This window comes from Oncorhynchus mykiss, chromosome 11 (genome assembly GCF_057628025.1).
Source record: "Oncorhynchus mykiss isolate SJ-2025 chromosome 11, ASM5762802v1, whole genome shotgun sequence".
Taxonomy (NCBI): domain Eukaryota; kingdom Metazoa; phylum Chordata; class Actinopteri; order Salmoniformes; family Salmonidae; genus Oncorhynchus; species Oncorhynchus mykiss.
In genome coordinates, this window is record NC_143032.1 from 31427501 (window position 1) to 31443328 (window position 15828).

Genomic DNA, 15828 nt, shown 5'->3' on the forward strand with positions numbered 1-15828 from the left:
TGGGCCAAATTTTCTGAGTGCTGTCCTGAGGCTCTATGGGGTTGGTTTGGGTTGGTGAACTGAGCCTCAGAACCAGCTGGCTGAGGGGACTCTCTTGGCATTGTAGAGTTGTGTGATGGAATGTTTTGGGGTCACTTGTTTTTAGGTGGTTGTAAAAATTTGATGGCTCTTTTTTCTATTCGAATGAGGAGGGGGTATTGACCCAATTCTGCTCAACAATTCTGCTCTCTCTCTCTCTCTCTGCCGGTCTCTCTCTCTATCACTCTGCCATGTCTCTCCCGGTGCCTCACTCTGCCCGGTCTCTCCCGGTGCCTCACTCTGCCCGGTCTCTCCCGGTGCCTCACTTCGCCCGGTCTCTCCCGGTGCCTCACTCTGCCCGGTCTCAACCGGTGCCTCACTCTGCCCGGTCTCTTCCGGTGCCTCACTCTGCCCGGTCTCTCCCGGTGCCTCACTCTGCCCGGTCTCTCCCGGTGCCTCACTCTGCCCGGTCTCTCGGTCTCACTCTGCCCGTCTCACTCACTGATCAGTCTCGCTCTCCAAATTAAGCTGACGCAAACGCACAACTATTTGAATCACAATGACTTCATCAGTTTTTTGTTTTTTTTTAAGTAAAAGAAAACAGGCTGAGTGAACAAGTAAAACCTGTTGAAGATGTCATAGGACTCAATAAATGTTGCGCTCTCTAACCCACAGAGAATCAATCTCCCATGATGACCCATTCATTCATTTCACTAAGACCAAGGCTCAGCACATTGTGCGAGCAAACACACACAAATGCACACTCCAAAACGGCTCCTATCAATCACGCTGGCTGGGACCTCCTGGGATTACTGGACATCCATGATTGGGATGCCTTGTCTCTCTGCTACTCTCGCTCACCCCCCTCTCTCTCCCCATATCAATCTCTATCTTTATATACTTCTCGCTCTCTCTCCCTCCCTCCTCTCACGCTCTACCACTCTTTCTAGCGGTCCCACTCTTTCCCTCTCCCTCTCTCTGGGGGATAGAGGACCCTGACAAATTAGTCTCCTGTGACTGGCTGTCAATCAATACATCAAACTACAGTTTAGAGCCAGTTCAAACCACAACTGTAGATCAATAACAATTAATGGGAGAACATACATGGTCAGTATAGGGTTTCAGAGGTAACCAGAATGGTGAGAAACAAGCCTCAAACGTATGTTTTCTTTTTTTAATTGAATTTAGATATGAATTGTGATGAAGAGTTAGGATGAAGTGGAAGTCAAATGTCCATCAGACCCTTTGTACAAAGTTTTTTATTGGTTAAATCTTTCATACAACTTATGGTTGTGAACAGGACCCATTTGTGAGTCTTTTTGTATCTGTACAGTGTGGCGTACTAAAGCCAATGAAAAAGCAAACCTACACACAACTTCCTCAAATAGAAAAGTAGACTAGCGCCAACTCCGGAGAGAGATGTTGATTGTGTCTGAAGAAACATACAAACCCAAACCATTTTCAACAAACACAAATTCAGAATAAGGAACATTCTGAAAAGTACTGCAGGCACATTTTTTTTCTCAACCTGAGGTGAAAAGGAAAAAGAGAGGAAGCGAGAAAAAAAACTGCGACATGGATGGAGGGAGAGGGATGGAGAGAGTGCACTCCAGTACAGTTGGACGTGGGTAGATATTAGTCATTTCCTGAGTTCCAAATAGCACCCTATTCCCTATTTAATGCACTCGTTTGTGATCAAAAGTAGTATGCTATATAGGGAATAGGGTGCCATTTGAGACTTAGCCATTGGGTATTCTAAAGGAAAAAAGCTCACTTATGTAGTAGCACGGGGCTAAATCAATTGCGATAGATGCAGGCTGTGGTGACGGTGAGTGTTAGGAAGCCATTTATTTTCTCCCCCTAGCTCGGCTTGGCGCTGTTAGCTGGCTGAGGTAGTGGAGTGGAACTGCCAGAGCGCCAGCCCACTTCTACCTGTGTGTCTGTGTGTCTGTGTGTGTGTCTGTGTGTGTGTGTGTGTGTGTCTGTGTGTGTGTGTGTTCAGCCTTGTCTTCAGCATGCAAGCCTAGCACACTCTACTGGTAGCCTATGCCCAGTAACCAAGTAGCACAGGTTAAAATAGTGGTGGATAAAATCTAGCATAAACCATCTAAATGCAATGTGTGATATTGTATACATTGATTAGACAGGCATGTTTTAATGTGCTCAACTCTCATGTCCTATGTATTATTATAAAGGAATCAATTTGATCATTACCCATAGGGTTTTCAGGCCTTTCAGGCCCAAAGTGGACATTAAATCAGCAGACGTGACAACTCAAAAGCTTAAAATCGAGAGAAAAAATTGACCGGCAGGTTAGATTCTGATGGTTTTTTTTTAGATACCACTCCATTCCAAACCGCTCAAAACATAGCATCTTTCCAATCAGTGTGGCCGTGGAGAGGTGAAGGCTGCCTGTTGCTGCCCTTCAAAACCAAACAAAAGCTCTAGCAGATCGCTGTGGCAACCACTGTTGTCACGGCAACCCCTGGCACGTTTTCCTAGGACGGCGGTGACAATAGGCAACAGTGGATTAGCCTATGGGCAGTGAGTGTGATCATCATGATGGTGATGGCCATTTCTACAAGAATGGAGCAGAACGGCATGCATCTCAACAGTATCCAACACAGTAACCTGTGTGTGTGTGTGTGTGTGTGTGTGTGTGTGTGTGTGGGCTGAGAACACCGCAGGTATGTCTGTCTAGAGAGGCTCTTCCTTCCTAAAACTGTAAGATGGCATAATAACCTCAAACTACTCCTCTCTCTTAGTTCATTACGAAATTCACATCTAGATATTTCACAGGCTCCCTATTGGGAGTTTGATTGTCCTGTATTGCAACATAGTGCTGTTATTAAGAAACTAGTGGAAGGCAAGGTGTTGTGTAAAAAAACAGTTGTGTAACTCTCTGTGTGAACCGGGCATGGATGTCAAACCAATTAGGGATTCATATTAAACACACTGGGGACGTTATACGAGTCCCAAATAGTATCATAATCCCTAAGTAGTGGACTACTTTTGGGCACAATCAAGGCCCATTGGGATGGCCTGTATAGGGAGCCATTTGGGACGCAAATATTTAGTTTAGGTCTGTAAAACAACAGGTGTGGGCCTGAAGTTCTCCGGCCATAAAAGCACATTGTGGAATTGACAGCAGAGAAACAGAGAGAGGAAGATAGCTTGAGAATTAGAGTGGGATAAACCTGGATTTTTTTCCCACAGGGTCTTACTCAGAAAAGTATTCTCTACAACAGAACCATCAATCCAAATAAAAACATTAAGCATACATTACATTTTGACAGAATTACCTGGAAAGGATTCTTATTGCAAAGACTGCCAAGGACCACTCAGTAGAACAACCAGCAGAAAAAGCCAACCCAACCTGCAATGGAGTCTGTAGCTACTTCCAAGGACAATAAAGACATGACAATAATCTCTAAATATCTTATTATAAGATATCTTACTATATGAAGACCCGAATGCTTAGTTAGGACTGGACAGACGCACTGGCAACAACTACAATTTTCACTGAGATGTGAAGTGTGAATTCGCTTGACTACAACAATGGCAGCAGCAGAGCACTGCAATCTCCCCCCACCAAAATGAAGAGGCTAGACACGCCCATGCAGAGGCTATCAAAATACGTTAACCCCAGATTATTTCGTTTTTATGCTGCACGTAAAAAGTACAAAGACATGCTCCTCAAGGAAAATCCAGAGAGAAACACTATTTGCTGACTGTTACGGCAATGGAAACGTAAGCAACCTCATCTTCCACACAGACAAGCCCCTGGCATGTCAAGAGAGAGGGTATTAACCCAGGGTGGAAACTCAGAATACTGGACATTGAGTACACTGAGACAGCCAGTATCAACCTGTACACGCCTAGAAGAGTAATGGTGCAGGGCAACCGCAAACCGTTTCAGCACGACTTTTACAAGATCAAAGAGGGAGCGCAGCAGGAGAAGCTCACTCCTGGTGACGACCCCTCCATCCTGAGCAGGTCAGGTCACACACCCTCCTCAAAAGCCCAACAGATGAGCAGCCCCAAGAAGAGAATCATCCCTTCAGAACTGAGCAGATCCAAAAACAGCACTGCTCCTGCATTGATGAGGGAGATCGAGCTGGTAGAGCTCAAACAGAAATTCAACACATTTCAGACAGACCACCACAACAACATCCACTCAACCAGACCCAGAAAGCTGAAGAGGGAGAGAGACGTGTCTTCAGTCTGGGCTGTGGTGATAAAACTCCCACAGGATGGAGGGAAAAATGAACAACTCATGAGAGAGCAGTCCCTCCCCCAAGAGAAGCCAACAGAATAGCCCAATTCAGACACCAACCACAGGCAGGACAGACATGATCCACCAACCCACCAGACCCTCCAACCCCCCACCCCCTTAGCCATCCTAGCAATTTTCAAATGGAAGATTTGTGCAGGAAAACTCATTCCTAAACACTAAGTGGCTAAACTGTGGTGTCCAAACACCCGGTGTACCCTGGAGCTGCACATAATTCACACAGGCACAAACGACCTGAGTAAAGGGTTGCCACAAAACTATACTGCCACCATACAGTGGGTCAATGTAAGAATTTCCCGTGACTGTGCCTCGAAACTAGGGATGCACGATATATCGGTAAACATATCGGAATCGGCTAAAACTTCACTGCTTGACATGTATGATGAAATCCCCGTTGAGACCGAACAAATGAACAACGAAACGTTTTACTGGTAATGGGGACATATGTAAATGCCAACAAAATAACTTTTTGGTCAGTGTGTGTGTGTTTCAACGATTTAACTATACTAGAATGCTTAAAAGGCCACTAAAAATGTTAAATAACGGGATCATTGTTTTGGGCAAGGAAAATATCAGATATCGATATCAGACAAAATTGGCCTACTCGAAACCCAATGTTTACCTAGCCCATTACCGCTCCCTGAATTTGGACAGCCTCTACAACCAGGTACACCTCTACAAGGCCACGGTCACCACCTTTGCCAGGACACTGAAAGACATTGTTGGGGTTTTATGGCAGTGTGCATACCAGAGTTATGTGCATTATCACCACCTACCAGGCTGGAGTGTGATGATACCATGGCGGTATTATAGACTCTGCACTCTAGTCTACATGACTGGAGGAAGGAAATTATTATAGTGGATTACATGCTGACTAGATCGGGCGCTCGTGTGAGTCTGCTTACGCAATCGCGCGCATGTTGATTTTATTCATCCACACCATTAGGATTAGGACACGCAGGTTGAAATATCAAAACGAAGTATATTAATTTGGGGACAGGTTGAAAAGCATTAAACATTCATGGCAATTTAGCAGCGCGGACCTCAACATGAGGTCAACATGACCGGCCCTTCTTTGGACACTGTGTTAACAACCCTCCAGGCAAGCTTCAATGCCATACAACTCTCCTTCCGTGGCCTCCAATTGCTCTTAAATACAAGTAAAACTAAATGCATGCTCTTCAACCGATCGCTACCTGCACCTACCCGCCTGTCCAACATCACTACTCTGGACGGCTCTGACTTAGAATACGTGGACAACTACAAATACTTAGGTGTCTGGTTAGACTGTAAACTCTCCTTCCAGACCCATATCAAACATCTCCAATCCAAAGTTAAATCTAGAATTGGCTTCCTATTTCGCAACAAAGCATCCTTCACTCATGCTGCCAAACATACCCTTGTAAAACTGACCATCCTACCAATCCTCGACTTTGGCGATGTAATTTACAAAATAGCCTCCAATACCCTACTCAACAAATTGGATGCAGTCTATCACAGTGCAATCCGTTTTGTCACCAAAGCCCCATATACTACCCACCATTGCGACCTGTACGCTCTCGTTGGCTGGCCCTCGCTTCATACTCGTCGCCAAAACCCACTGGCTCCATGTCATCTACAAGACCCTGCTAGGTAAAGTCCCCCCTTATCTCAGCTCGCTGGTCACCATAGCATCTCCCACCTGTAGCACACGCTGCAGGTATATCTCTCTAGTCACCCCCAAAACCAATTCTTTCTTTGGCCGCCTCTCTTTCCAGTTCTCTGCTGCCAATGACTGGAACGAACTACAAAAATCTCTGAAACTGGAAACACTTATCTCCCTCACTAGCTTTAAGCACCAACTGTCAGAGCAGCTCACAGATTACTGCACCTGTACATAGCCCACCTATAATTTAGCCCTATCAACTACCTCTTTCCCAACTGTATTTAATTTATTTATTTATTTTGCTCCTTTGCAGCCCATTATTTTTATTTCTACTTTGCACATTCTTCCATTGCAAAACTACCATTCCAGTGTTTTACTTGCTATATTGTATTTACCTTGCCACCAAGGCCTTTTTTGCCTTTACCTCCCTTCTCACCTCATTTGCTCACATTGTATATAGACTTGTTTATACTTTATTATTGACTGTATGTTTGTTTTACTCCATGTGTAACTCTGTGTTGTTGTATCTGTCGAACTGCTTTGCTTTATCTTGGCCAGGTCGCAATTGTAAATGAGAACTTGTTCTCAACTTGCCTACCTGGTTAAATAAAGGTAAAATAAAAAAAATAAATAAAAAAATGACAGCTACACTTATGCCCAAGGCTGTGAACGGGCAAACATGCCCAACCCGACTCCTACACCCAACCAAGCCCCAACCTGCAACCTTAGAGACATTCACTAGATGCTCAGCTCAAACCTAATGTTTTGAAAGTAAACCACACGAATAACAACACTGGACACTATGGAACACAAAGCTTTTACTGTCTCATGCTATATACAAGGTCTGAGGTCAGCTGCCTTTGGCCAAAAGAGCAGGAACCCAGAAATCAGAAATACAGACATTGTTATCCTACAAGAAACATGGTATGGTAGGGTAGGTTATAGAGAGCTGGTAGTCCCATCCACCAAACTACCAGGAGTGAAACAGGGATGGGACTCAAGGGGTATGCTAATTTGGTATACATCAGACATAACCCACTATTACATTAATTAAAACAGGAGCATTTCACATCTGGTTAGAAATAAATAAGGAACTTATCTCAAAGAAAAATGTCCCCGTGTGCTACCTAGTGGGGGAGATGAACAATTTCCAGACCCAGGGACATGTGGCGACAGAAATTCCAGAAATGACACTCTCAGCACAGAGAGACAAACACCTACCTGAACGTGACAGCATTCCCTCCCCAATATGCCCCCCTAGATATAACCATGACAAAACAACCAACAAATACAGGTCTGTCCCACGCTGGGTCAGTACATAGTCAATGATAGGCTTCGAGGGGACACCTACAGTGGATACACCTATAGCTCACCTCTTGGCAGTAGTACTGTAAACTACTTTATCACTGACCTTAACCCAGTCTCTCAGAGCATTTACAGTCAGCCCACTGACACCCCTATCAGATCACAGAAAAATCCCAATCTACTTGAAAAGAGCAATTCTCAACCATGAGGCATCGAAGCAGAACAAACTGCATGCTATTATGAAATGCCACAGATGGAAGTAGGGTAGTGTCGAGACCTACCAAAAAACAATTGCCCCCCACCCAAAAAATATCCAACTCCTCTTAGACAACTTCCTGGACAAAATGTTTCACTGCAATAGTGAAGTTGTAAACTTAGCAGAAGGAAGCCTGAACAATATATGTGACCATTCAGATAACAAAATACAAATGTATTTCAGGTGGAAAACCTAGGAAAACTAACAGCGATAAATGTTTTGATGACGAATGCAAAAATCTAAGAAATAAATTAAGAAACCCTATCCAACCAAAAGTACAGTGACGCAGAAAACCAAGCTTACAGCTTCACTATGGTGAAATACTAAAACCATATATATATATATATTTTAAATAGGTACAGCATGTCAGAAAACAGCTCAATGTGAATGAAGAATAGAATCAAATCACTTCTAGGAAAATTGGAACACAATAAACAAACACGAAGAGCCTATCTATCCAAAATAGAGATGTATGGATAAACCACTTCTCCAACCTTTTCAGACATATAACAAAGAACCAAAAGCAAAAACATATACGGTACATGATAATTTACAAAAAAGGCCTGTGGTGTTGATGGTACGCTAAACTATAAAATATACCTATCACAAAATATATTCTTAAACTCTTTTCCTCAGTTTTGGCATCTACCCCAATATTTGGAATCAAAGTCTGATCACCCCAATCCACAAAAGTGGAGACAAATTTGACCCCAATAAATTCTGTGGAATCTGTGTCAACAGCAATCTCTGAAAAATCCTCTGCAGTACTGTCAACAGCAAACCCCAACATTTCCTGAGTGAAAACAATGTCCTGAGCAAATATAAAATTGGCTTCTAACCAAAATACCATACGGCAGACCACGTATACACTGTACACACCCTTATTGACAAACAAAACAAAAGCAACATCTTCTCATGGTTTGTTGATTTCTAAAAAGCTTGAGACACAATTTGGCATTACAGTCCGCTATATAAATTGATGGAAAGTGTTGGGTGCAGCTTTGGGTGGAAAACATATGACATTCATTTTATAATGTACACAAATAATACAATTGTGCATTCAGAAAGTATTCAGACCCCTTCCCTTCTTCAGACCCCCTCTCCCTTCTTTAACATGTTATGATACAGCCTTTTCTAAAATTGATTATATAAATACATTTTAAAAACTCAATCTACACAAGCAATACCCCATAATGACAAAGCGCACCAAATTGTTATACATTAAAAACAAAAAACAGAAATAACTATTTACAGTGCCTTGCGAAAGTATTCGGCCCCCTTGAACTTTGCGACCTTTTGCCACATTTCAGGCTTCAAACATAAATATATAAAACTGTATTTTTTTGTGAAGAATCAACAACAAGTGGGACACAATCATGAAGTGGAACGACATTTATTGGATATTTCAAACTTTAACAAATCAAAAACTGAAAAATTGGGCGTGCAAAATTATTCAGCCCCCTTAAGTTAATACTTTGTAGCGCCACCTTTTGCTGTGATTACAGCAGTAAGTCGCTTGGGGTATGTCTCTATCAGTTTTGCACATCGAGAGACTGAATTTTTTTCCCATTCCTCCTTGCAAAACAGCTCGAGCTCAGTGAGGTTGGATGGAGAGCATTTGTGAACAGCAGTTTTCAGTTCTTTCCACAGATTCTCGATTGGATTCAGGTCTGGACTTTGACTTGGCCATTCTAACACCTGGATATGTTTATTTTTGAACCATTCCATTGTAGATTTTGCTTTATGTTTTGGATCATTGTCTTGTTGAAGACAAATCTCCGTCCCAGTCTCAGGTCTTTTGCAGACTCCATCAGGTTTTCTTCCAGAATGGTCCTGTATTTGGCTCCATCCATCTTCCCATCAATTTTAACCATCTTCCCTGTCCCTGCTGAAGAAAAGCAGGCCCAAACCATGATGCTGCCACCACCATGTTTGACAGTGGGGATGGTGTGTTCAGGGTTCAGAGCTGTGTTGCTTTTACGCCAAACATAATGTTTTGCAATGTTGCCAAAAAGTTCAATTTTGGTTTCATCTGACCAGAGCACCTTCTTCCACATGTTTGGTGTGTCTCCCAGGTGGCTTGTGGCAAACTTTAAACACTTTTTATGGATATCTTTAAGAAATGGCTTTCTTCTTGCCACTCTTCCATAAAGGCCAGATTTGTGCAATATACTTGGCATAGGATTGTTGTCCTATGGACAGAGTCTCCCACCTCAGCTGTAGATCTCTGCAGTTCATCCAGAGTGATCATGGGCCTCTTGGCAGCATCTCTGATCAGTCTTCTCCTTGTATGAGCTGAAAGTTTAGAGGGACGGCCAGGTGTTGGTAGATTTGCAGTGGTCTGATACTCCTTCCATTTCAATATTATCGCTTGCACAGTGCTCCTTGGGATGTTTAAAGCTTGGGAAATCTTTTTGTATCCAAATCCGGCTTTAAACTTCTTCACAGCAGTATCTCGGACCTGCCTGGTGTGTTCCTTGTTCTTCATGATGCTCTCTGCGCTTTTAACGGACCTCTGAGACTATCACAGTGCAGGTGCATTTATACGGAGACTTGATTACACACAGGTGGATTGTATTTATCATCATTAGTCATTTAGGTCAACATTGGATCATTCAGAGATCCTCACTGAACTTCTGGAGAGAGTTTGCTGCACTGAAAGTAAAGGGGCTGAATAATTTTGCAAGCCCAATTTTTCAGTTTTTGATTTGTTAAAAAAGTTTGAAATATCCAATAAATGTCGTTCCACTTCATGATTGTGTCCCACTTGTTGTTGATTCTTCACAAAAAAATACAGTTTTATATCTTTATGTTTGAAGCCTGAAATGTGGCAAAAGGTCGCAAAGTTCAAGGGGGCCGAATACTTTCGCAAGGCACTGTACATAAACTACCATTCAAAAGTTTGGGGTCACTTAGATGTGTGCTTGTTTTTTTTTTAAAGAAAATCTCATTTTTTGTCCATGTGTTCCAATGGCATGGTGTGTTACCTAATCCAAGTTTATCATTTTAAAAGGCAAATTGATCATTAGAAAACCATTTTGCAATTATGTTAGCACAGCTGAAAACTGTTGTTCTGACTAAAGAAGCAATAAACTGGCCTTCTTTAGACTAGCTGAGTATCTGGAGTATCAGCATTTGTGGGTTCGATTACAGGCTCAAAAAGGCCAGAAACAAAGACCTTTGTCCTGAAAGTCTATTAATGTTCTGAGAAATTAAGGCTATTCCATGCGAGAAGTTGCCAAAAAACTGGAGATCTCATACAACGCTGTGTACTACTCCCTTCACAGAACAGAGCAAACTGGCGCTAACCATAACAGAAAGAGTGGGAGGCCCCGATGCACAACTTAGCAAGAGGACAAGTACATTAGGGTGTCGAGTTTAAGAAATAGACGCCTCACAAGTCCTCAACTGGCAGCTACATGAAATAGTACCCGCTAAAACACCAGTCTCAATGTCAACAGTTAAGAGGCGACTCCGGGATGCTGGCCTTTTTTTGTTCATTGTTTTATTTTGCGTACCTCCGACGGCATTGCGCTTAACCCAGTTTGGGAATACCTGCCCTAGAGCACACAAAGAATCATACCTACCTCGGCCTAAACATCAACACCACAGGTAGGGCCTTCTATGCCATTAAAAGGATCTGACAAAAAAAAGTGCTCTGGCTAAAAATACTTGTATCAGTTATAGAACCCATTGCCGTCTGTGGTTGGGAGGTCTGGGGTCCACTCACCAACCAATAATTCACAAAATGGGACAAATGCCCAATTGAGGCTGCATGCAGAATTTGGCAAAAACCTACTTTGTGTACAATGCAAAACCTCAAACAATACATTTAGGACAATAACCGCTAGTTATCAAAATCCAGAAAAGAGCTGTTCAATTCTCAAACTACCTAAAAGCAAGTGATGCCAGCACATTCCACAACAAAGCCCTCACTACAGAGATATGAACCTAAAGAGTCTCCTCAGCCAGCTGGTTCTGGGGCTCTGTTCACAAACACACCCGACAGAGCTCATGGACAGCAACACAATTAGACCCAACCAAATTATGAGAAAGCAAAAAGACAACTATTTGACACACTGGAAAAATCTACCAAAAAAACTGAGCAAATTGGAATGCTACCTGGCCCTAAAAGAGTACACAGTGGCAGAATACCTGACCAGTAACTGACTCCAAATTAAGAAAATCCTGAACTACGTTTCAATAGCATAGCCTTGCTATTGAAATAGGCAGATTTGGCTCTTGAGAGAAGACAGGCCATGTGCACACTGCCCACATAATGAGTTGGAAACTGAGCTGCACTTCCTAAACTCCTGCCAAATGTATGACCACCTTAGAGATACATATTTCCCACAGATCACACGGACCCACAAATAATTTGAAAACAAATTAAACATTGATAAACTTCCATATCTGTTAGGCAAAGTACCGCTGTGTGCAATCACAGCAGTGCGTTGCCATGACAAAACGGCAAACTGTGGAGCACAACTATTTACTTTGCTGATAATACTGTATAACACTTGAAATCTATATCATTTTAAAACCTTCGTGAGCACAATGTTTACTGTTTTTTGTTGATGTTGTGTTGCGTCTTCGCACTTTGGTTTATTTAACTTCTTTTGGAAATGTAATCACGTTTCCCATGCCAATAACAGCCCATTGAATTCAATTGAGAGAGAGAGCGAGAGAGTGTGGTGAGTGAATTGACAGAGTATAAGCCCTGAGCATCCATGTGTGAATTTAACACCACTCTGAACAGACACAACCCTCAGAGGGCAGAGAACACCACATGCAGAGAAATGGAGAGGCCTTCAGCTTGACACCTCACACTCGTCCCAAACAGCACCCTATTCCCTACCTAGTGCACTACTTTAGACCAGAGCCCTATGGGTTTCTCTATGGGACCTGGTCAGAACTAGTGCACTAAATAAGCAATTGGGGGCCATTTGGGACACATCCTCTTCTCATAACTTTGGTAATGTGGTGTGTACAGATAATTTGGGAATGTTAAGTTTGACAGAGTTTCCTATGGCAGACAAGGTGGAAATCTTAATCTTATTGTTCCGCCCTGTGGAATACTCAGCTCCTGGTGGGGATGACAATGCTATTTTAAACTACTGCACATTTAAATGATCTTTCACTCTATCCCTCCCCCACTCCCATTTCTCATACTCCCTCAATTATTTCTATACCCCCTTCCTCCCTCACTCCTTCCAGAAATCTCTCCCTCTCCTCTCACACCCCATCTCCCCTGACAGCAGTGAAACCAACACCTGTGTTATCAGTCCAATCATAATTTAGACTGACCATATAAGAGAGAGAAAGTGTGTGTCTGTGTGTGTGTACTATTTAGACTATTGCTATAAGAGAGAAACAGAACACAGTAGGCAGTGTCCTGCTGCTTATAGCCAAGGGTTGTTTATACGCTCTGCTCTTCTCTGATCTGCTTTGTTTCTATTTTCTATGCATCTGGGAGCAGGTGTGTGTGTGTGTGTGTGTGTGTGTGTGTGACTGCGTGTTCATGTGTGGGTTTCTGCTTTCTGTGCATATCTGACTCAGAATGCCATTCTGTGGATTTAGCAGGTGAGCAGTTCTCCATTCCTTCGCCAGGAGGAAGTTGTTTGCTCATTGTTCTGTAAGATTTGTTGTTTTAAGTGGAAACGTTTGATAATTCACCAACAATTCTTTCTTTTTTTATAGCCCCGAGGTACTGCTTTAATACACAACCGTTACGCAAATCCGGGTGCAGCTAATGTATCTATTTACTGTAGCTGAAACCCATACAATAGGCTGTGTACAGAGACAGCCCATAGTCCCTGATCCCACTCTCTGATTGCATCCCAAATGGTAGAGTATGTACTCCTTTTCACCAGGGCCCATAGGCCCATATAGGGAATAGAGTGCCATTTGGGATGCATCCTTGATCCTGTACGCCTCCCTAGTCAGAGTAAGAGGACTAGCGTTGGCAGCATGTACAGTGCATTCGGAAAGTATTCAGACCCTTTCCATTTTTCCACATTTTGTTACGTTACAGACTTATTCAAAAAACATGTTTTTATTTTCTCATCAATCTACACACAATGCCCCATAATGACAAGTTGAAAACAGGTTTTTCAAAATGAATTGGAGTGGCCATCACAAAGCCCTGACCTCAATCCTATAGAAAATGTGTGGGCAGAACTGAAAAAGCGTGTGCGAGCAAGGCCTACAAACCTGAAAGTTACACCAGCTCTGTCAGGAGGAATGGGCCAAAATTCACCAAACTTATTGTAGGAAGCATGTGGAAGGCTACCTGAAACGTTTGACCCAAGTTAAACAATTTAAAGGCAATGCTACCAAATACTAAATTAGTGTATTTAAACTTCTGACCCACTGGGAATGTGATGAAAGAAATAAAAGCTGAAATAAATCACTCTCTACTATTATTCTGACATTGCACATTCTTCAAATAAAGTGGTGATCCTAATTGACCTAAAACAGGGGATTTGTACTCGGATTAAATGTCATGAATTGCAAATCTGAGTTTAAATGTATTTGGCAAATTTGTATGTAAACTTCGACTTCAACTGTACATAAATATGATAGTTTTTTATATTTATTAAAGTAACAAAAATGTCTACAAATCTGCATTTGCTTTGTAATTAGTGTGTGTAGATGAGGGGACTTTTTTTCTCTCATCAATTTTAGAAATAGTCTGTAACGTGATAAAATATGGAAAAAGTCAAGGCGTCTGAATACAATCCGAAGGCCCTGTTTCTCTCTCGGTGTAGAAACACAGATCCAGGCATCACACACACAGAACCCTGCATCACAGCATCAGGCGAACACACACACTCTCCCCGCATCACACACACTAACTCAATAGACTGTTGTTGAGCGTCATGGCCAGAGGGCAGCAATTAGAAAGAACCAAGGACGTTTAATCTGTCCACACAACAAAAGAAGCACGAGTGTGCACACCCACACGCGTATACACACACAATCAACTCTAATCTAAATCTAATCACAGGCGCACACACAGACGTGCACACACACACACACACACACACACAAGGAGGGAGATGGGAACACAGCATTCCAGACAGTATAAGTGAATTAGTAATTTAGTGATGTAGTGATTGTACCTCTCCGTTGAAAAGCAGCCTCCCAAACAGCTGCTTAGACTCCTCCAGACCGCCCTCCAAATATACCGCTCCTAAAAAAGGGACAGAATGAAAGGAAGAGAAAAAGAGGGAGGAAGGTGGGATGAGATTTAACGATAAAGAAAATCATAGATAAAGAAGAGAAAGATACCAGTCCGATGGGTAACGATCATTCAAACCACATTTGTTTTATAAAGCCCTTTTTATATCAGGAGTTGTCATCGAGTGCTTCTACAGATACCCAGCCTAAAACCCCAAAGGGCAAGCAATGAAGAAGCTAGATATGTTGACCGTAGGAATACTGCTGGCTAGGCTACATTCAACATAGACCAATACTTCACAGCCACCCCCCACCCACACAAACATCTTGGGCTTTTTACCACGGCATTTCCTTCTTAGCTCCAACTTGAGCAATCACTGTCTGTCTGACAACCACTTTCCTGAAAAAAACTTGAAAGGAATGGAAATGAGGTGAATGAGTTACAATTGCTTCATTAAAAGAGTGTGTTTTATAGCTTTTTTATGTTAAAATGACCCCAGGGTTCCTGCTCTGTGTGTGTTCCACCTCCCACTGTCTGTGTGTCTGTCACCCCCCTCTTTTACGGAGCGCGGTAGGTGGCAGGGAGAGATGGGATAGCTTCATCACCATGGTGACAAGCGATTAAACTAACCAAGGTCACATAAAAAATAAAAAAACAGGCCCTGTGTTTTGTGTGACAGGATGTGCTGCGCAAACACACACAACTCTGAAACGTACGCCAAACACACACACGAATGTCCACATCTACATACAACTCTCAAAGGAGCAGCGCGCACACAAACACGAATGAGGGGACAAATTGTACAAATGTTCAAAAGATAAACGTGAGACAAAAACCGACACACAAGGCAAAAAAAAAAAAAAAAACGACTTGAGAAAGATCGCTCCACACGGTTGCAGTCACAGCACGGAGAGAGCATCCACAGTATCTTTCTCTGTTGTAATGATAACAATACACCGCTCTTTCTCGCTCTCTCACTCTTATTTCTCTCTCGCTCTTTCCCCGTCTCTCTCTCTCTTCATCGCTCTCCCCCTTGCTGTATTTCTCTCTCTCCCTCTGAGTCTCTTCTCTCTTTCCCGCTCTGGTGTACAGAGGGAGCCACTTCGGCAGACCAACCCGTATCTGAG

The 15828-nt window shown here is 42.7% G+C and overlaps 1 protein-coding gene and 1 long non-coding RNA gene across 8 annotated transcripts in view; one reads left to right on the forward strand and one right to left on the reverse strand.

Annotated features, from left to right (window-relative positions):
- The window catches only part of LOC149979544 (uncharacterized), a 1100972-nt gene that overhangs the window by 795319 nt on the left and 289825 nt on the right, over positions 1-15828 (forward strand). The gene's annotated exons all lie outside the window — the stretch shown is intronic.
- The window catches only part of drosha (drosha ribonuclease III), a 148952-nt gene that overhangs the window by 73645 nt on the left and 59479 nt on the right, over positions 1-15828 (reverse strand). For all 7 annotated transcript variants that reach the window (XM_036935297.2, XM_090189107.1, XM_036935298.2 and 4 more), the window contains exon 23: positions 14643-14713. In XM_036935297.2, the coding sequence (XP_036791192.2) occupies positions 14643-14713 (71 nt within the window). The remainder of the gene's footprint in view (positions 1-14642; positions 14714-15828) is intronic.